Raw genomic sequence first — 19,297 nt, forward strand, 5'->3', positions numbered from 1 at the left:
AAGCTGAGCAGATGTGGCAGCCACCTGCTCTTCTTCCTGACAAGACTTTATTTAATAAAGTCCTTTTTATTACATTATACAAGTTTTATGGGAAGTTCCTGGCAAGAGCCTCGATGCTGCCAGAAGCCTCCCGGTCCCTCTCCCTGTGCCGGCACGTCCCAGCTGAAGTTCTGGCCACCCTAGAAGACGGAGCTGGCTCCCGGCAGCACCAGTGTGTGTGGTGAGCACCAGGACAGACTAACAGCAGAGAAAGTGCATTTCCCAGGCAGCCGCGGGCTGTGCTGCGCACGGGAGCACAGCACCGCTCCTGCCCTGTCCCCACCCGTGTGTCACCCATGCTGCTCCCGGGCACCAGCCCCACGCGTTCCCTGCCAGTGCAGCACAGCACAGTGCTCACTCCAGTGGCTCCTTGATCAGACACTCCTTCAGTGTGGGCTGCGGCTGCAGTGGTTCAGCCTCCCGCAGCCCCTGCAGCCGGGCCTCCGAGCGCCGCTTGTCCTTGCCCACCTTCCAGGCCAGGTGCACGTGTGCGCGCAGGAAGGGCCCCAGCAGCGGGTGGCTGCCCTGCGCCTCCAGCAGCTCCAGCGCCTGCTCGCAGCAGCCGTGCGCCTCGCCGAGCTGCTCCAGCTCCTGGTGGCACACGGCCAGCCCGGCCAGCGTCAGGAGGAAGCGGCCAGTGCTGCAGACCCCCAGCCGGTCCTGCAGCCGGTAGGCATTGGCCCAGGTGGCCAGGGCCTCGCGGTACATGCCAGTGCAGGTCAGGCGCTGCGCGGCCCGCAAGTCCTGCAGGAAGAAGAACTCGAGGAATTCGGGGGAGCGGCGGATCTCGGCAATGGAGTGCAGGTGGGACAGGAACTGCTCAAAGGCTCGGCTCCGCTTGGCAATGGTCTCGGCAGTGAAGTTGCGGCGCAACCTCTTCCTGGGGAAGGCGACGCCGGCCATGTCGCAGCCAAAGCGGCAGCGCAGGCGGCGGTTCAGCCGCTCAAAGTCCGAGTAGCGCCGGGCGATGGCAGCGGGAGCCTTGTCAAACTGGCCGGAGCGGATCAGGTAGATGGTGTAGAGCTGTGGGGGGAGCGGGTGTCAGGGTGGTGCCGCGGGCACGCTGCTCCCGCGGGGGCCGGGCAGAGCTGGTGTGCAGCTGCAGAGAGGTCAGCAGGGGTTGCTGGTAGGGAGGGAGCAGATTGGGCCGCTGCAGCTGCAGAACCCACCGGCAACAGTTACCTGAGGCTCATCTGAGCCGCCAGCACCATCCAAGCAGCACAGGGAAAGACAGAGAGAAATAAGTGGCACCCTCCCCTGCCCTGGGGAGGGAGTGGGTCCTGCACCCACCCTGCACCCGCCTCGCGCCCACCCAGCCCCACCGGGCGACTCACCACGTACTTGGAGGAGCGCTCGCTGACCACGCTGGCGCTGGTGACCTCGAAGCGCAGCCGCTGCGGGGCCAGGCTGCCCCGCGACCTCCGCCACAGCTCTTGCAGCTGCCGGGTCAGCAGGCTGCTGCCGCTGGGGCGCTCAGCCGCGGGGCCCCACGCTGCGCCGGGAGAGGGGTGTCAGCCCCCGCGGGGACGGGGCTCGCCCGGCACCCCGACAACTCCCAGGCTACCAGCCCCTCCATCGCTTGGTCCCCTCAGGAGCGGGGCTGTCCCGGCTCCCCAGCACCTGCCTCCGTCCTCTGCACCCGCAGCCTGTCCGGGGGGCTGTGGCGGCTCCCCCAGCTCCTCTGCAGCGCCCTCCTCCTCCTCCTCCTCCTCCTCCTCTTCCTCCTGGCTGGTGAAGCTCAGGGTGCCGCTGAGACGTGTCGACAGCCCCTCCGTGTCGTCCTCCAGCTCTGAGCTCTCCGGACAGTCCTCGGCCTCGGAGCCGCCGTGTCCCCGCTCCTCCCGGCCGCCCTCGCCGGCCAGCGCGTGCCGCAGCCGGTGCAGGATGCGGGCGGCCATCCCGGCCCCGCTGCCGAGGGGAGGTCAAGCCCGGCTGTCCCGGCGGGACGGGCAGGGCCAGGGGCTGCCCCCCCACCCCGGACCAGCGCCGGAAGCCGCGGGCACCGCACGGGCTGGGCCGGGATTCCGGCCCCAGGACATCCACCCCGGGACATCCCACACCCGGGACACCCCACACCCGGGACACCCCATACCCGGGACCCCTTCGCCCACGGCCCAGCCCGGAGACGCCGCGGCCCCGATCCTGATCCCGTCCCCGCCCCGGTGCAGCCGCGTCCCCTCTGCGGGCGGTGTCGGGTCGGTCCGTACCGTGCTGGCCCGGGCCGTGCGGAGCCGGGCGCTGCCGAGCGATGGCCGCTGCGCCGCGGCTCGTCCCGGGATCCTCCCTGCGCAGCTCCGCCTCCGCCGGGAACCCGGATCGCGGCGGCGGGGCCGGCACCGCCCGGCACGACGGGGTTGGCACGGCTGGGACCGGCACAGCTGCGATCGGCACAGCCCGGCACTGCTCGGCACGGCGGGCCCGGTCCGGCCCGGGGCAGGGCAGCGCTTCCCGGCGCTGTCAGCCCCTGCCCGATCGCGCCCGGTCCCCGCTCCCGTTGTCCTCTGACCGCGCTGTCCTGGTGGGGCCTCGGGTCCCCCCACCTGGGGCCACAGGGGACCCCCGCCCCATTGTCTGGCACTGCGGGGTCCTGTTACCCCAATACGCCATATCCCGGCACTCCAATACCCCGTTCCCCAACACCCTGGGACCCTGCACCGGGGCTCCCAATCCCCCTGTGCCGCAGCCCCTGGATGTCCCCTGGGCTGCCCTGACACCCGCCGCCCTCGCCCCCCACCGGCCCCGCCACGTGCCCCAGCACCCACACAGCCTAATTTAGCACCACGCCCGCTGCCTCCTTGTCGCTTTCTTGGGAATGTCTATTAATATCGAGGAACCAGCCCAGCTGCCGCCATCGCTCTGTCCCTGCTCGCCTGCTGTGCCCTGCTTCACGCTCCCACCCTGGGAATGGGGGTCCCAGCAAAACCAGGAGACAGCAAAACGCCTGGATGTCCCCAGCACTGGGACCTTGCGGGATAGGGGGCTGTCAGCCTGACCCTTCTGTGGCCCCGAACCCCACGCAACCCCCTTGGAGCACTGCAGGGCCACTTGACTAGTGTGTCCCCAGAGCCACTAGCCCTGGCCGGGCCCTGGCAAAGGTGGCTGGCACGGGCTGCAGTGTGCGAGGGCAGAGCCTTCCAGGAGAGGTCTGGGCAGGTTTCCCACTCTCCCAGAAGCACGGAAAGAGGATGGGGCCTTTTCCGGACCTGGGAGCCCGGTTCACACGTGCTGTGGACCCCATCCTGTGAGGGGATGCTCTGTGCTTTGGGCTTTGTGCCCAGACCCACCAGGGACCCCTTCCCTGTCTGTAGTGGGGTGTGACAGCCCAGCTCTGCCCTGGCCCAGCTGAGCAGAAAATGGGGGTGAAGGGAGGTGGCAGGGGGAGGCTGGAGCCCCTGGGGTATTGTGGGGATGAGGGAGGGGACATGCGCTGGGGGAGCCCAGCCTGTGCTGGGTGGCTTCCCCAGGCAGGGCTCCAGTTCAGCAGGGGAGTCGGTGATGGTCAGTGCCTGCGGTGCTGGGGCAGACAGGTTGGTGCAAGGGGAAGCCCTGGCCCCTTGTTTGGGTGATGCTGACGGCGCTGGGGCTATTTTGAACCCCCTCCTTGCTGAGCTGCCCTGGGCGGGGGGGTGCTGCAGGGTGGGCTGAGCCACCCTCCTGCCAAGGCTCCAGTGTTCCTCGCTGGAGGGCTTGAATTTCTATCCTGGCTGCAGACCCACAGTTAATCCCCAGCTCTTGGCCAATAACGCTTTGGCTAAATTAGGTAAAACGTGCCTGTTGCCAATGAGTGGGGCTGGGTTGCCACCGGGGAGCTGATAGGCTGCTGGGGCCGGAGGCCAGTGGCTGGGGGCACGCCGTGCGTCAGGGACGCTACAAATTGGGGTGCCAGGACCACCGGGGAGCTTCTGGGGGCTTCTGCTGCAGGAGGAGGTGACTCCCCAGGGGAGGGAAGCAGCAGACATGGCTTCAATGGTAAGATCCCTCATACTGTTGCGAGTTGTGCGCCGCGTGCTGCGCACTATGTGCTGCGCGCCATGTGCTGTATGCCGGGAAGACCTGGCAGGGACGGAGGTGCCTGGGCGATCTGGGCTGCTGAAGCGTCTCTGTGGATGGGAGTGGGGAGATGGTCCCCAGGGCTGGGTTGACAGCAGCAGGTGAGGGGAGGGAGGTGTTGGGGCAGCACAGGGTCCCTGCAGGACGTGCCCCAGGAAGGGACCGTGCCGGTGTGCGGGGCTGCGGGTCCTGGGGATGCGGGTGCTGGGGATGCTGTCTCAGCCCTGGTTGGAGCACAGGGCTGTGTGGCGGTGGTGGTGGCAGGGACAGCTGAAAGCTGAGTGCTGGGTCATGCGACACGGTGTCACCGCCGGCTCCACAGCCGCCCTGCGCCTCCAGGAGAAACTCGATCGGGGCCAACAGGTGCCCGTGGCTGCAGCCCCGCTGCTCCCTATAAGGGGAGCCGAGGAGATCCCAAAAATAGCTCTGCATGCCTGGGATGCCAAGGCTGCACCCAGGGACCACGGCCTCTGCACCCTGTAGCCCCTCTGGCGGGCGGGGGGTCCAGGCAGGGGGTCCCCGCAGCCCCCACCTGAGGCAGATCCGGAGCTGCGGAGGTTGCTGGGGCTGTGGCTTACCTGGGTGCAGGCTCATCCTCTGGCTGGGCCGGGGCTCCCCCCTGACCCATGAGGGCAGCTGAGTCCCATGGGCGGCCCTAGTGACCCCCTGCTTGCCTTGCAGACAGACCAGCAGGCTGAAGCCCGCGCCTTCCTCAGCGAGGAGATGATCGCGGGTGAGCGCAGGGGTGGCAGGGAGAGGGACCGGAGCTGGCCAGACACAGAGCCAGGCTCTGTCCCGCTGCCGCAGCCCTGTCCCGCACCGCCCTGACCCCCCTTCCCCACAGAGTTCAAGGCCGCCTTCGACATGTTTGATGCGGATGGCGGCGGGGACATCAGCACCAAGGAGCTGGGGACAGTGATGAGGATGCTTGGGCAGAACCCCACCAAGGAGGAGCTGGACGCCATCATAGAGGAGGTGGATGAGGATGGTGAGCACCCCCGGCGGGTGGTGGGTGCTGGGTGCCAGGCGGGACCCTGACCCGCACTGCTCCCCGCAGGCAGCGGTACAATCGACTTCGAGGAGTTCCTGGTGATGATGGTGCGCCAGATGAAAGAGGACGCCAAAGGCAAGTCTGAGGAGGAGCTGGCCAACTGCTTCCGCATCTTTGACCGGTAAGCGGGGGGTGATGCCAGCCCATCCTGCCGCAGGGGAGAGCGGGACGGCATCCTGCCCTCACCCTCCCGCAGGAACGCGGATGGGTTCATCGACATCGAGGAGCTGGGCGAGATCCTGAGGGCCACCGGGGAGCACGTCACCGATGAGGACATAGAGGACATGATGAAGGACTCTGACAAGAACAACGATGGACGCATCGACTTTGACGGTGAGTGACAGCCAAGGCCAAGCGCCCGCACTGCTGCCCCAGGCAGGGCTGTGGGCTGAGGTGCCACTCTGCTGCAGAGTTCCTGAAGATGATGGAGGGTGTGCAGTAAGGGACCAGACATTCCTTGGGCCAGCTGCTGCACCCAGCCCCGCAGCCAACGGGGAGCAGCAGCTCCGCGGCGCTCGGACCACCGCCACCCGCACCGGCTGGGACCTGCGCTGTGCTGGGGTCCCGGCCTTGCCCCGCCGGCGGCTGAGCTTTTCCTCCAGCCTGTTGCGCGCAGTTTCGGTCTGAGCCTCAATAAAAGGGAAAAAGCTTGAGCTGCTGGTGTGGAAGTTCAGAGGTTTGCACGGGTGTGGGACTGTGGGCCTGTGCTGGTCCCCAGGGATGTGATGTGTCTTAGTGGATGTCTCGTGACAGTCAGGGTCACCCTGCGGGACCATGGTTCCCACGGGCTGCTGGGCGGGCGCCAGTACTGAGCTCAGACTTGCTGTGTGGAGTGGCTGGTTCACACAGCAGTGGACAAGCGGCCCCAGCCTGAGGAATCCCTGCGGGCAGCAAATCTCTGGTGTTTGGGAACCACCACCACCTGCCCTGCACCAGGAACCCCGTGTTCCACCCCGAAAACACAGAGGATCTGGCTATAAGTGAGGGGGGCAGTAGCATCCCCTCCCTGCAGGGTCAGGGCGATGCTGGAGTCTCTGTGTCTGGCCAGTCTGTGCCAGCCCCTGTGCGTCACTACCCCCCAGGGACCCACAGCAGCTCTGCGTGGCCTCTCCAGCCAGGAAGAACAGTGGGGGGGATGGGGTACGTGCTCCTTGGGCTGGGGAGGGACTGGCACATGTGGGGACAGTGGGACCGACGGTGGGCAGCTGGTGGGACACAGTTCAGACCGCATCACGTCCTGTGGCCCTGCAGCACGGGGGCACTGAGCACCCTGGGGATCTGGGAGCTGCCACAGAGGGGCCTGACCCTGCCCTGTCCTCACGAGGTACAATGGCACCAGGGAGAGGGGACATGTGCCATGCACAGGGGACAGCAAGGACGTGTGCGGCCACCCAGGCTGCGCTCTGCAAGGCCACGGCCAGGCACCGGCAGCTGGTTCTGCAGCTCGGGGGCAGCGCTGACAGCCCGCGGCTGCGGGAGGAGCGTCGCCGGAGCAGCGTGGAGGTCCGGGAGCTCAGCGCTGGTAAGGATGGGGCTGTTGCCCCCACCCTGGGGCTGGCAGAGGGTCTGGGGCTGCCCTGGCTCAGTGTCCCTGTCCCGCAGGGCTGCAGCAGGCGTTGCTGGGGGGGCTGCGGCAGGCAGCTGTGAGCCCCGAGGAGCGGCGGGAGCTGGAGCGGCTGTGGGTGCTGTTCCTCTGTGCCCTGGAGCTGTTCCTGCAGGACTTGTGCCGTGCCCAGCGCCTCTGCCAGCTCTTCTCCGTGCAGGGGGGCGGCGCGGCCCCACTGCGCACTGGGCTGGGGGGCCAGGGGCCGTCCAGCCGCAGGGGCAGCCGGCGAGGGGGGGGTCCCACACAGCCCCTGGCCACCCCAGGCCTGGAGGAGGAGATCGAGGAGGTGAGGGCCACGCTGGCAGAGATGGAGAGCAGAGCAAACATCCCCCTGTGGACCGTGGAGCCCACGCAGATGGTGGGGACGGGTGGCACCGCAGCCCCCAGGGTGGCTCAGGGCAGGGCTCACCTTGAGCACTGCTGCAGGGTGCTCTGAGCAGGGGGGCAGAAGGGGCGTCAGCAGGGCTGGCACCCCCCTCACACACCCAGAGCAGGATCCAGGGTCCTGTGTACCCCCACAGTTCCTGTCTTCCTACGAGGGGGCTGCCTTCACCCTGTGGAGGGGCTGAGACCAGCTCCAGGCACCCCAAGTGTTAAATAAAGTCCCTGTTTTCCCACGGGGTCGGTGTCCCTCCCTCCCTGCCCACACTTGTGGAGGGTCCGGTGGGACCCCAGGGCTGGGCTGACTGAGCGAAGGTGCCTCCAGGATGCAACAAAACCCCCACAAAAAAAGTTATAAGCATGCATTTATTTATACATTAACCGTGGCTCGGACCGCAAAATTAACTTAAAACTAGCCTATGATACAGAAATCCAGGGGAGTGGCTGGACAAGGGATGGGCAGAGACCCAGCTGCGAGGGGCAGAGGGGACACTGGGGGTCAGGTTTCCTGGCTCTTGGCCTGCTTGGCATATGTCTCCCGCACGTACTTCTTGTAGGCTGAGGAGAAAGGGGGACATGAGACTTAGGGTCCTGGGGCCACCATGGGGGCAGTGGAGTGGGGGGCTGCACTGTGGCCCCCTAAAGGGAAGGGGGGGGCCCTTGCATCCCAGGCACTCACCAGTTTGGTTCTTCCAGAGCTCAGCGGCATGTGTGTTCAGGGGGCTCTCAATGTTTGGCTCTGGAGACAGGGGCTGGGTCAGTGGGGAGGCAGTCTGGACCCCCAAGGCCCCCCAGCACCCACTTCAGCGTGCCCACAGGACCCACCTGCCAGCAGGCTCTGGATGGAGAGCAGGATGGTGCGCACGTCATAGAGGGCCGACCACTTGTCCTTGAGGATGTCGAGGCAGATGTTGCCCTGGGTGTCGACGTTGGGGTGGTAACAGGGTGTCAGGAACCGCACGGTGGGCGCAGTGTAGGGGTATCCACTGGGGAACTCCAGAGACAGCTTGTACCGCAGCTCCTCGTAGGCCTGGGGACAGGGGTCAGGGGGGCATCGCAGGGGGGACAGGCAGCCCCGGGGAGGACCGAGGTCACCCTCGGTGCGGGGAGAGCCGGGACCCCACGCTCACCGTGCCAGCGGCGCCGTCGATGGTCCCAATCCATTTGAAGAGGTTGTCGGACTCAGGGAAGGCGGAAATGCCTTTATCACCGGACATCTACGGGGACAGCGTGTCAGGGCGGCCCGGGACCCCCGGCTCGGCCCTGGGACCCCGGCCCGGCCCCCCACTCACCATGAGCGCCATCAGCTCCTGCTGCAGCCTGCGGGAGAAGGACACGTTACCGGCCCGGCCCGGCGGGGCAGCCCCGGCCCCCCCGCCCCCGGCTCACCTCTTCCCGACAGCGCCGCGGGCCGCCGTGGCTCCCGCCTCAGCCGCTTTGCGGGCGGCCGCGCTGGGCACGGCGGCGGGGTCAGCGTTCTGCGAGGCCATGGCGGCTCCGGGACACCGGGCTCCGCTCCGGCCGCCGCTGCCCGGCGGGTCGGGGTGCTGAGCGCGGCTGCCTCTCCCGAGCTGCGCCGCACCGGCCTTCACTCCCTCCCGCCCGCGGCGGCGCTCGGCGCAGGACCCGGACCCCGCTGCGGCTGCCCCGGTGCCGGAGGCTCTCCAGTCGGTACAGGGCGCTCCCGGTGCGGGCTCGGGGGGCTCTCCGCAGGGCTCAGGATTCTCCGGTGCGGCGATACCGGCTCGGGGCGCTCCCCACTCCCGTCCGGTCCCGCCAGCTCCCGCGCTCCGTTTGAATGTTTCCAACGTGCGGCCCCTCCTCCAATCGGCGCGCAGCCCCATTCGAGCCAGCCAATCACCGCTCGGCGAGGATGCGGCTGCCGCAGTAACTGCCGGCGGCCGCCGATTGGCCGCTGGGCGCCGCCGCGGAAACGTCGCGATTGGTCCCGCAGACCTTTAAAGGGCCAGAGCCCCAAAATTCTCTAGGACGCGGTGGAGGCGAGTGCGAAGCGGCTTTATTGGGGGCCCTCAGGGCTCGGGGGGACCCTCAGGGACCGGCACATCCCCCCCGCGGCGAAGCGTCTCCATGTGCTTCTGCATCTTCTCCGTCATCCATGCAGGCGGGATGAAGGGCTTCAGCTCCTCCAGCCGCAGGTCAACGGAGTCCCTGGCAAGAGGGGGGGGATCAGACTGGGGGGACCCCAGCACCATCCCCAAACCAGCTCCAAACCCCGGACACCGACCCAACCAGCACCGAGCCCCCAAGCCCCAGCACTGAGCCCCCCACCCAATACAGAGCAGGATCCCTCCAGCATGGGGGCTCCAGGGCAGCACCCCCACCTTGGCAGCACCGCGACAGCGCTGCCTGGGGCCTCACCTGTAATCATCACTGGCTGCCAAGTCACGGATGTCCTCCTCCACAAGCAGGTAGGCCTGTGGCACAAGGGGACACAGCTCAGGGTGGCCACGCACCCCCAGGCAACACGAGGGCAGTGCCACAACCCGCATCCCCCCCAGTTCTGGCTGCACCGCTTGCCCGAACCTGGGGGCAGCCGAGGGACCTCTGTGGTCCCCACAGCTCCCTGCCTGCGCACCCTGCCTGGCCTCCTGCCCGCTGCTCCTCCGCCCGTGCTGGCCCTGGGGGTCCCTGCGCGGCCCCGCCGGCTGCAGCAGCCCAGCCCGGCCGTACTCACCATCTTGCCCCCAATGGCCCTCATGTGGTGCTGCTCTGTCAGCCACTGCTTATCCTGCGGGTCAGCTGCGTACTGCAATAAAGCAGCGAGGACCTGGCTGAACACAGGCAATGCCTCCCTCTCTGACCCCCCTCCTGCAGGACGCTGCACCCCACGCTCCCCCAGCCCAGGGGCCCCGCCAGGGGGCTCAGCCCTGCCTGCTCCTGCTGCAGCCTCCAGCCCTGGCTCCTCACACACCCACCGCCTCGGTGGCTGTGCTAAGCCGCTACTTCTGCTCCAGCCTGAGAGCCAGACTGTGTGTGCACCTGCTCCAAACAACAACCAAGGGCGTGGGAGGGAAGAAGACGAGCGAGCCAAAGCACATGCTCCCGAATCCCACCAGGAACCGTTCCCGGGCAAACCCCAAAGGAGGATGTGTCCTGGGTGGCAGCTGACCTTAAAGAGGTGGGGATGCTTGATGTAGAGTCGCCCTCTTGTTCCTCCCATCCCGAGAGCTCTGCAAGAGGAACAGGGAGGTCAGATCTGGGCGGGGAGTGGCTGTGGCAGTACGGGAACACCTCCTCTCCTCCCCAAGCCCTTCCTACTGCTGTGAGGCAGAGAAGTGAAGTGACACAGGAGGAGCCTTATGGGCTCCTGCCTTGGAGCTGCCACCCTCCATCGACAGGGCCGTTCCTTACTTGTTTGCTCGAGATCCAAGCACAAAGGTTGTGGTTTCAGTCAGTCGGGATGGATCCCACTACAGAGCAATTGGAAAAGGGGCAACATTAGAAATGAAGATGGTGCTGGCGCATGCTCCACGAGCCTCAGCGCTCTGACGGGAACCTCGGAACCGCCCCAGCCCAGGACGGAGGGAGCTGGTCACAGAGCTGGGGACCTGCACAGGAGGGAGGTTACATCCCTCTGGGCTGCTCTGAGCAGTTTCCCTTGTGGGAAACACTGTGGGATCCTCCTGGCTACTGCTGCTCTCCGCAGGCCTCCTAAGAGCGGCACCACAGAGCTACAGGCTGCAGTGCCTGGGAGACAAGCAAAGGCCTCTGGGCACTTGGCTCCTCTCCTTGCTTCTCTCCTGCACTGCAGGGCCATGAGGGCAGCGCTTGGCTCTGCACCGTCCCCGCTGCCGCAGCCGTTGGGGAGGAGAGGGGGAGCCCAGACGCATCGGCCAGTCAATACCTTTGGTCCATCTCTTCTCACGGGCTCTGAGACTTTGAGCTTCCACCTGAGGGGAAGGAAAATGCGGTAAGAACAAGTCCCATTCGAGCAGCTTCGTTTCCCCCCCGCCCGCCTCAAACAGTGGATCTAGCTCAGTACTCATACTCACGCAGCCATGCCTGAGATGCCACGATCGTTCGACAGGCTCTGTCCTGGAGGCCGCCCCTTTCTCTGCACAGAGAAAACCTTCAGTGGCTCGGCTGTGCAGGTTGGAGACCCTGCTCATCATCCTTCCCCTCCCAGGGAAGCTGCTCATTTTGTCATGAGCAGAAGTGCCAACTGGCACGAGAGCCACCCCAAAACCTGCCCCTGCACTTGCACACCCTCATACTGTGGGAATGGCCAAGAAGGGGGTGCAGGCTTCCTGGATCATAAAATCCCTGTGCAGAAAAGCCTCCTACCTTTTTGGGAACAGGGCTCCCTCGACGGCTCAGCTCCTCATCCATCTGCCGGCCACGCTGCAGGAGGAATGGCCGCAGGATGAGGATGAGCAGGGCTGTGTGGGCCCTGCACACTGGCCAGCTGCTCGCGCCTTCACTGCGCCAGAGGCAGAGAGCATGAGGGCGCAGGGAAACACCAACGCCAGCCTGTCTCAGTGAGGGGCACCGAACTGCAAGGAGCAGCGGCTGCACCCGGGATTGTCCTTGTCCTGTTGGAACTGTTCCCCCCCGCCCCACACCCCAGCTCTGCCTCCTCGCCAGTGCACTGACAAAGGGGCAGAGAACAAAGCAATTCCAAGCCCTTACAGGTCACTCAGACCCCTGGAAACAGTAAAAACTTTTACCTTCGGTCCTGCCTGCTCATGGGGCAACCTGGGAACAACCTTTTTGCCATCAGAAAAGAGCAGTTTGGCCTGCAGGAAAAGAAAGACGGGTCACCCAACCGTGGGCTCAGAGAGGGACCTGCCAGCAACTCCCACTGCTGCGTGTCTGCCGAAAGCCCCTTAACAACACCTCGCTAGCAGGGACGGGATGACGGGGGCAGCCCTTCACCTGCTCCAGGCAGCTCCGACAGGTCTCCTGGATGAGCTGCTCCGGGTCCACCTCCTCCCCAACGTTATCGCGCACGTTGATTGCTGCCTTCTGGAAGAACTGGAAAGACAGTGGCAGGAGAGGTTAAACTAGAGCCTGAGCAGCCAGGCAGTGCTGGGGCAGGCACAGGCACAGCTTCCCCACTGCAGCCACACGCCAGCAGGCAGGGGACAGGTGCGACGGCCTCACACAGCACCCACAGCAGAGCTCTGTCTCGAAGCCACAGCCAGAAGGGCCTGTCCCTGCAGCTCTCACCTTCATGTACTTGTTGAAGACGCCCTGGATCTCCTCGTTGATGCTGGGCTGCAGGACGGCTCGGAGCAGGTCCATGGACACGGCCGGGTCGGTGAAGCTGAAGGTGCAGAGTCAGGGGGGGCGGGACCCCCTGCCCGCTCCGCTCTGAGCCAGCCCGGCCCCGGCCCGCTGTTCGCGCCCCCCCCGCCCGCAGCCCGCCCGTACCTGGTGCTCATCTGGGAGCGCCGCCCGCGCCGCTGCACCTGCCGGTGCTTGATCATGATGTTCCAGGGGCTCTGCGGGACACATGCGTCAGCCGCGGCCCGCCCGCCGCCCGCCCGCCCGGCCCGGCCCCCGCCTCACCGTGCTGACCAGCTGCTCCTCGCCCGGCGGCCCCGGCTGCTGCTCCGCGTCGCGGGCGGCGCCCATGGCGGCGGCCCGGCTCCGCTCCCGGGCCGCGCCACCGGAAGCGACGGGCCCCGCGTGCGTCATCGGCCCGCGACGCCCCCGCCGCGTGCCGGAAGTGACGGGCTGCCATGGCAACGGCGGCGGGAGCGCGGGGCGGGGGTACACACCGGGGTTTGGGGACGGGGGGACACACCGGGGGGTTGGGGACGGGGGGACAGACCGCGGGGTTTGGGGACGGGGGGACAGACCGGGGGCTTGGGGACGGGGGAACACACCGGGGGGTTTGGGGACGGGGGAACACACCGGGGGGTTTGGGGACGGGAGTACACACCTGGGCTTGGGGACGGGGGGACACATCGGGGGTTTGGGGGTGGGGGAACACACCGCGGGGTTTGGGGACGGGGGGACACACCGGGGCTTGGGGACGGGGGGACACACCGGAGCGTTTGTCCGTCCGCGGGCTGCGGTTCCTCTCGTGTCGTTTTGTATGTCTGCAGTTGATTTTTTCCAACACGACTTTCATCCTTCTGGAACCTCGTTGTTTACCTGACGAAATTCTCTAACCCCGCTGTTCCCCACCTGCCCGCGCGGGAGGGCAGCGCGTTCCCCTGCTCCTCCTCCGCTGGTTCACGGACGCCCTGGATACAGTGGAGGGGCCTCTGGGGACGGTCTGGTGGCGTCTGTCACCGTTTGCCACTGCAGCCCGGGGCTGTGTCCCCAGTGTGACCAGCGTGATTCCTCCACCATGGCTGTTCCACTCCGGGCACCCGGGAGGCCGGGCCGGTGACTGGGGCTCACACTGGAGCGGCTCCTGCCCCATGTCCTGTCCTGCCGCGCTGGCCGGGCCGTGTTGCCCATCACACAAACCTGTGCATGTGGGGCCCGTCGAGTCATCAGCGGTGTTGCCAGAACTTCATTATCATCATCACCAAGCTTTTAATGGGCTTATTATAATTGCTCTGGATTGTTAGCAACAAAAATTGGATGTTGTCCAGAGGAGAGGAGAAATAAGGATGGATATAGAAACTCACGGGAAAGGTGAAACGTGGTTCCATTCAACCTGCAAGAGCTCATGGAGAGAGCTCTGGTCTCTGTGCGCCGCAGAGGACAGCGGCTGGTCGCTTTGCATCCACTGCGAGAGGACAAGAAGACCTTGTGTTGGGTTGAATCAGGTGAGACTTGGATAGACCTTTGGAAAATCTTCCAAATTATGATAACACTTAAATCCTGGAACAAATTCTCAATAAAGGAGCCCATGCCTTTGCAGGGGTAAGGCTGTCTTTTTAAGAGCACATCAAAACAATATCTCTCAGGGATCACCTAAACAAGGAGGTGACTTGTTTGGTTCCACTCCACCCCCCGGTTTGTGCTGGTAATGTTTTGGTGTCTCTGTGCGGTAGGTGTACATGACAGAACATGCCAGCCTGTGAGTGTCTGCCAGACACAGCGGCTGCTCCTCAGCTGAGGTTACCTGAGTGCTTCTTGGATTCCCAGAGGGACGTTGGACATGTCTCTTCCGTCCCTCAGTGTCTCTCAGCAGCAGCAGGAGCCTCTGGAACATGGTCCCGGTCCTGGCTTGGCAGCCAGGCTCCTGCAGCCAAAGCTTTGTGATCCCACCGGGTCCCCACAATGGTGTTGGCTCTGCCCGTGTCACTGCAGGGCTGCGGTGTGGGATGGGCAGCACACGGGGTCAGCAAACTTTAGCTGTGTAACGTCACTTAGCATCAAACACGAAAGTCGCACCAGCCTCCACAGAAGGAGAGCGGGCAGGACATGACAGAGGAGCCTGTTCAGTGGGTGAGGGGCAGGGGGGGAGAAGCCGAGCGGTTTGAGCACCGAGAGCCCCTTTCCTGTTGGGCAGTGTCAGCCGCAGGATGTTCTGTGTCTGCCATGGCTGCGGGTACGGTCCTGGTCCTGGGGCTGGGGCAGGACCTGCCAGATTCCTCTCTCCCAGGAATCTATTTCAGTAGAGAAATGTGCTCGTCAGACATTCTCCTTTATTAGTTCCATACAAGTTAACTATAGTCAGACTATAGTCAGCTAGGACAGAAACATGCCAAAATGACAGCGTTGTTCCCAAAGGAGGAACCGCGGGAAGTGCGGGGGCAGGGGCAGAGGCAGAGCTCCCCGCCATGGCCGTCCCGCTTAGAAGGAGCCTGCGGTCCCGCAAGTTGTTCCGGATGGTTTCCGGTGCATGGAAGGGAGTCAGTGCTACAAGCACAAGACTGGTCCATAGGGCATCCTACTCGATGGTGATTAAAAGCGATGGCAACGTGCGATAAGCATTGGGCTGCCGGGCTGGGCCATGGAGCTGTGAGGTGTGAAGCACCGGATCTTCGACAGACATGGGCGGTTCGTGTAGAAATTGCATCTGAATTGAGTCACGGGCACGAGGAGAAGACTAAACCTGTACTTAAAGCATATTTCTTGCAATGAGCCCTCTTCCCACACAGGTTTTCATTGTGTGCAATTCAAGAAGAAATAATTAAGTAGGGAAGGAAAAATTTGCAAAATCAGATTCTGACTAGCACTCCTGTGTGACCTGAGAATAACTTAATTTGAATGGGTTGACACTCACATAATCGAAGTTACTACTTAATCTGTTATTTCAAACATATTAAATAAGTCTTTACCCTGAAATGAGATGCAGAGAAAAGGGAAGTTAATGTGGCATTACATTTAATTTTTCATTTAACCTTAATGTGAGTCTCCAGCGAAGGTCGGCAGTTTGGACAGGGGGTTGAAGGCAGATTCCTGTGCTCTCCTCAGCTTGGGTGAGCTCTTGTCCTCAGAATCCCAAGACTTCTCCCTCCAGGGAGCCCCTCTCACCACCGCCCTGTCCCACTGGAGCAGCCCCTTGCTCTGGCCCCGCGGCTGCTGAGGGAAGTGGCTCCAGTGCCCGCGGTTCCATGGGGGCCGTGGGTGCTCGGGCGGGTGGGGCTGCTCAGCCTTGTCCTCAGCCCGGGCAGCCTCGGCCATGGGCAAAACAGACTTGACTCAAGGGAATTTTTAATTAATTTAATCTATTGCCAGTTAACACAAACTTCTACTCGCTGATTAGAGACAACAGATGCTCCCAACGGCTGCGGCTCAGGGCAGCCTGTGGGCTCTTCCTGCACAGGCTCTGCTGCCCAAACCAGGCACTTTGTGCACAAACACTCTGAGGTGACAGAGTGGGGTGTTCATGTTGTCCTGGCTGGGGGCTGGTGCTGCCCATGGACTCTGTGTGCTCCCCAGGTCTCTGTGTCCCGTGTTTGGCTGCTCCTACGGCAACCAATTTGTTGTTCATGCATGCCATAACTGTGTGCTCCTGCAGGAACTCATTGGTGCTCGTGCATGCCATTATTGACAGCTCATGTGTAAATTAACTCGGCATTCATGCGTGGACATTAAACCCTGCAATTCATGCTCCAGAGTTCCCAGAAAGCTGCTCTGAGGACGCCTTGATGGTGTCTCGGTTGGGATGGACGAAGAATCACAGGGAGCGCTGCTGCTCCTGATGTGTGCAGGAGAGGAATAGGACCCAGTGGGGCCAGAGGACAATGTTAATTTTGTGTAGAGACTTTGATCTTACTGATTTGGATGCCAAAACTTGGCGATTTACATTAGTACCATTGAAAGAGGAGTACACTGCTCATGAACAGAACAGACAAAGAAAATATTGTATTTAGAGCCAGATATCCAGAAGAATCCTGAATATTTGGCCTGCAGAATTGTGGCAACAGTGGCTTCTGTCCAAAATGGCAGCCTTGGGAACCTGGGGTGTTTGCATGTGCCCCCCATTGGTGCTGCCCAGAGGGGGCTTGTCCCCTGTGCCCGGTTTCGGCTGGGGCTGGGCAGAGCTGCTGGCGAAGCCCACTCGTGTTTCCCAAACATCTTCCCCTGAGCGGCAGCTGCTGCCCAGTGCTGGGAGATGCCCCGTCTCATCTTTAACGCTGCTCTGGGTTTTGTGTATAAGCGAGTCCCACTGTCCTGTCCCTCATGGTTTTCACATGGCAGTGACATGGAGGAAAGAAATGGATGGTGGGGGCTGGGGAGGATGGTTTGTCACCGGGTGCTAGTGGTGGTGGTGGTGGAGTGGTTGGGCACAGCCCATGTGAGGCAGTGGGGGGTCACTCAGGAGCAGCGGGAAAGAACCCACATGCCTGTACACGGGGTCCCCTGTCCCCCTTCCCATCCCCACACCATCCTCTCTCTCTGTCCCCACACCATCCTCTCTGTCCCCACACCATCCTCTCTGTCCCCACACCATCCTCTCTGTTCACACACCATCCTCCCCACTGTGTGTGGCCGACTCTGGATCCTGCTGCTGCCTTGGCCGTGGGTGGAGAGAGGCAGCTGGAGCAGCTCTTTAGAAAACAGAATTACAGCAAAATGTGGGAGGTTCCTACAGGTCACCTGTGAGCCGCTTCCTCCCGTTCCTGGACCTGGGCTGCTGGGCAGGAACTTTAAATTGCTGCCCGGCTCAGCCCCAGCCACTGCTCGGGCAAAATGACGGCGAGAGGCACCTTCCTGCTGGGGCTCCTGGCCCTGTGGGCAGAGCTGCAGGCTGCACCCATCACAGGCAAGTATGGGCTGGGAACACCCAGCCTCTCTAGATCTCAAGAGTATTTTCTATATTTTCATGGCATCATAGACTGGTTTGGGCTGGAAGGGACCCTTAAGGCTCATGTAGTCCAAGCCCTGCCATGAGCAGGGACATCTTCACCCAGATCAGTGTTGATGGTGACGTTCAGTGGTGTGTGTTTAAATGTCTGTTTTCATGCTTGTTTTTACGAAAGCTTTCTGTGAGGAGTTGTAATACTTGTGAGGTTTAGCCCTTGCTTAACTTTTATAATCTTCGAGATGGTGGTGGTACTGGGTGCAGGCGCAGGGATGCTCGGGAAGTTTGTCAGCTGAACCGTTGACCGGGGCAGGGACCAGTGGAAACATCAGTCTGGCCAAAGCCCGTGGGTGCCACGGATGGGGCTGGGATGGGCTGAACCAGACCCGTGAGCATGTGTGGGGCTTGCTGCGGGTGTCGGGGTGGGCTGTGGCACCATGCCATCTGTGCCAGGCTCCCCCATGCAGCCGGAGCTGAGGGTGGGAGCTGCGGGTGGGAGCTGTGGGTGGGCAGCAGCACGGGGCTGACGCTGCTGCTCTCTGCTCTGTTCCAGGGCTCCTTGGAGCAGCCCCTGCCTGGCAGCCGCAGCCGGGGCAGCCTGGATGCTGTCGGCCGGGGCTGAGCTCGGTGCCCGTGGAATGGCTCGGCGCAACGCCTGCTCTGCCGCCCGGCAGGATTGCCCCAGCCGGGGTGTGGGAGGTGGGTGCGGAGCGGGGGGGTGAGGCCCAGCGCCCACCTGGGGCTGAGCTGGTGGCTGCTGCGACACCTGTGTCCGGGAAGAATCCAATGAGCGGAGGGGAGCCTGCAGTGGGGAACAAGCCCAACATGGGGAATAAAACTAGTTTAGGGCAAAAGCCAGCATGTGGGAGACAGCCTGGGACCAGGGAAAAACCAGAGGTTGGAGTAAAGCCAGAGAATGGAGTGAAGCTGGAAACTACAGAGAAGCCGATGCCTGAGAAGAAACCTGAGGAAGAAGAGACGCCTGAGGAGATCCACCATATTCACATCCACCATGAGGTGATAGAGGAATCGATGAAAGAGCTGGAGGAGGGGGTGGAGGAGGGGATAGAGAAGATGGAGGAGGAAGAGGAGAAAAAGATGGAGGAGGAGGATGAGAAGGAGGAGGAGGAAGACAAGAAGGAGAAGGGAGAGAAGGAGGAAGAGGAGGATGAGGGAGAGGACGAGGAGGAGGAGGAAGATAAGGTGGAAGAGGAGGAGGAGAAGGAGGAAGAGGAGGAGGCAGAAGACGGTTATGAGAATGACAGCTATGATGACTAAAGAGATGATGATGACAGCAGTTCTGATGCTGTTGATGACGCTTGGTGAGCGATGCTGCCGGGTGTGTGAGGAGTGTGTGGGATGAGAAGAGCCCACAATTGGTGCGCATGGGGCAGCCATTCTTGGCCTCCTCTTCTGCCTCACTCTGCCAGGGCCGGTCCTGCGCACCAACAGTGACTTTGTCTTTCCTAATAAATGCCGCATTGCGCCACCGATTCAGTGTGACGAGCTGTCCCTGGTCAGTGCCTGGCCTGGCACAGGCTCAGAAGGGCCCTTTTCACAGTGACATGACTCTGTCCCCCATGGGAGAGCCACAGGGGCACTGCTGGGGCCGTGGGGTCCCATGGCAGCTGAGGGGGTCACCAGGAGAGTGAAGCAGCAACAGCCAGCCAATGTTCATCACAAACTGGTTTTACTGGGGATGAGGGAGCACAAAGACACCTGTACTCAGCACTGAGCTGAGGTCGAGAGGAGGGAGGTGGGATCAGGGAGATGGATCCTCATCCAGCAGCTGATGGTTCCCTCCATGTCCAGCTGTCTGACTGTCTGGCTGTCCAGCTATGTGGTACAGGGTGGTGCGGGGTGGCTGCACATATGGGCCCCTTGGTCCAGGTCCAGGCGGAGGCTAAGTGAATCCTGGGGAGAGACAGGAGCATCCTTGTCCCAAGCCCTCATCTTCCCAGTGGGGCCCTGGGGACAAGGGGTCCCGTGA

General features: G+C 63.3%; 5 protein-coding genes across 5 annotated transcripts; 2 read left to right on the plus strand and 3 right to left on the minus strand.

Annotated features, from left to right (window-relative positions):
* Window positions 1-37: 37 nt before the first annotated feature.
* Window positions 38-2,342, minus strand: SNX21 (sorting nexin family member 21). The gene is made up of 4 exons (XM_082065418.1): window positions 2,247-2,342; window positions 1,664-1,947; window positions 1,374-1,531; window positions 38-1,062 (listed from the first exon to the last, which is right to left on the minus strand). Exons 2-4 carry the CDS (start codon window positions 1,935-1,937, stop codon window positions 394-396), a joined length of 1,101 nt encoding a protein of 366 aa, XP_081921544.1. The 5' UTR covers window positions 1,938-1,947; window positions 2,247-2,342; the 3' UTR covers window positions 38-393.
* A 1,559-nt stretch (window positions 2,343-3,901) lies between these two features.
* Window positions 3,902-5,793, plus strand: TNNC2 (troponin C2, fast skeletal type). Its single transcript, XM_082065427.1, has 6 exons — window positions 3,902-4,008; window positions 4,771-4,822; window positions 4,934-5,077; window positions 5,147-5,261; window positions 5,337-5,473; window positions 5,551-5,793. The coding sequence occupies exons 1-6, from the start codon at window positions 3,997-3,999 to the stop codon at window positions 5,580-5,582; spliced, it is 492 nt and encodes a 163-aa protein (XP_081921553.1). The 5' UTR covers window positions 3,902-3,996; the 3' UTR covers window positions 5,583-5,793.
* Window positions 5,794-6,339: 546 nt separating this feature from the next.
* Window positions 6,340-7,347, plus strand: LOC309446057 (regulator of G-protein signaling 9-binding protein-like). Its single transcript, XM_082065451.1, has 2 exons — window positions 6,340-6,662; window positions 6,743-7,347. Exons 1-2 carry the CDS (start codon window positions 6,470-6,472, stop codon window positions 7,180-7,182), a joined length of 633 nt encoding a protein of 210 aa, XP_081921577.1. The 5' UTR covers window positions 6,340-6,469; the 3' UTR covers window positions 7,183-7,347.
* A 128-nt stretch (window positions 7,348-7,475) lies between these two features.
* UBE2C (ubiquitin conjugating enzyme E2 C) lies at window positions 7,476-8,957 on the minus strand. Its single transcript, XM_082065812.1, has 6 exons — window positions 8,517-8,957; window positions 8,420-8,447; window positions 8,258-8,344; window positions 7,953-8,157; window positions 7,807-7,866; window positions 7,476-7,685 (listed from the first exon to the last, which is right to left on the minus strand). Exons 1-6 carry the CDS (start codon window positions 8,615-8,617, stop codon window positions 7,627-7,629), a joined length of 540 nt encoding a protein of 179 aa, XP_081921938.1. The 5' UTR covers window positions 8,618-8,957; the 3' UTR covers window positions 7,476-7,626.
* Window positions 8,958-9,127: 170 nt separating this feature from the next.
* On the minus strand, window positions 9,128-12,823 carry DNTTIP1 (deoxynucleotidyltransferase terminal interacting protein 1). The gene is made up of 13 exons (XM_082065811.1): window positions 12,660-12,823; window positions 12,522-12,592; window positions 12,318-12,414; window positions 12,024-12,122; window positions 11,816-11,884; window positions 11,433-11,489; window positions 11,141-11,202; window positions 10,993-11,038; window positions 10,500-10,558; window positions 10,258-10,318; window positions 9,823-9,894; window positions 9,507-9,562; window positions 9,128-9,296 (listed from the first exon to the last, which is right to left on the minus strand). Exons 1-13 carry the CDS (start codon window positions 12,786-12,788, stop codon window positions 9,158-9,160), a joined length of 1,017 nt encoding a protein of 338 aa, XP_081921937.1. The 5' UTR covers window positions 12,789-12,823; the 3' UTR covers window positions 9,128-9,157.
* Window positions 12,824-19,297: the final 6,474 nt, after the last annotated feature.

This window comes from Streptopelia decaocto (assembly GCF_964273445.1).
Source record: "Streptopelia decaocto genome assembly, chromosome: 14".
NCBI lineage: Eukaryota > Metazoa > Chordata > Aves > Columbiformes > Columbidae > Streptopelia > Streptopelia decaocto.

Bases quoted from the DNA above. Each gene is read 5' to 3' on its own strand.
- SNX21 (XM_082065418.1), bottom strand. From the start codon at position 1,937: ATGGCCGCCCGCATCCTGCACCGGCTGCGGCACGCGCTGGCCGGCGAG. The intron at 1,532-1,663 runs GCAGGTGCTGGG...CTCCCGGCGCAG, and splicing joins TGCGGGTGCAGAGGACGGAG to CGTGGGGCCCCGCGGCTGAG. The intron at 1,063-1,373 runs GTGAGTCGCCCG...CTCCCCCCACAG, and splicing joins AGCGCTCCTCCAAGTACGTG to CTCTACACCATCTACCTGAT.
- UBE2C (XM_082065812.1), bottom strand. From the start codon at position 8,617: ATGGCCTCGCAGAACGCTGACCCCGCCGCCGTGCCCAGCGCGGCCGCC. The intron at 8,158-8,257 runs GTGAGCGTGGGG...CCCTGTCCCCAG, and splicing joins TCGACGGCGCCGCTGGCACG to GCCTACGAGGAGCTGCGGTA. The intron at 7,686-7,806 runs GTGAGTGCCTGG...CTTTCTCCTCAG, and splicing joins GCTCTGGAAGAACCAAACTG to CCTACAAGAAGTACGTGCGG.
- DNTTIP1 (XM_082065811.1), bottom strand. From the start codon at position 12,788: ATGACGCACGCGGGGCCCGTCGCTTCCGGTGGCGCGGCCCGGGAGCGG. The intron at 12,415-12,521 runs GTACGGGCGGGC...CTGCACCTTCAG, and splicing joins CGCTCCCAGATGAGCACCAG to CTTCACCGACCCGGCCGTGT. The intron at 11,490-11,815 runs GTAAAAGTTTTT...TTCCTCCTGCAG, and splicing joins ATGAGCAGGCAGGACCGAAG to CGTGGCCGGCAGATGGATGA.
- LOC309446057 (XM_082065451.1), top strand. From the start codon at position 6,470: ATGGCACCAGGGAGAGGGGACATGTGCCATGCACAGGGGACAGCAAGG. The intron at 6,663-6,742 runs GTAAGGATGGGG...CCTGTCCCGCAG, and splicing joins GGTCCGGGAGCTCAGCGCTG to GGCTGCAGCAGGCGTTGCTG.
- TNNC2 (XM_082065427.1), top strand. The intron at 5,078-5,146 runs GTGAGCACCCCC...TGCTCCCCGCAG, and splicing joins AGAGGAGGTGGATGAGGATG to GCAGCGGTACAATCGACTTC. The intron at 5,474-5,550 runs GTGAGTGACAGC...ACTCTGCTGCAG, and splicing joins TGGACGCATCGACTTTGACG to AGTTCCTGAAGATGATGGAG.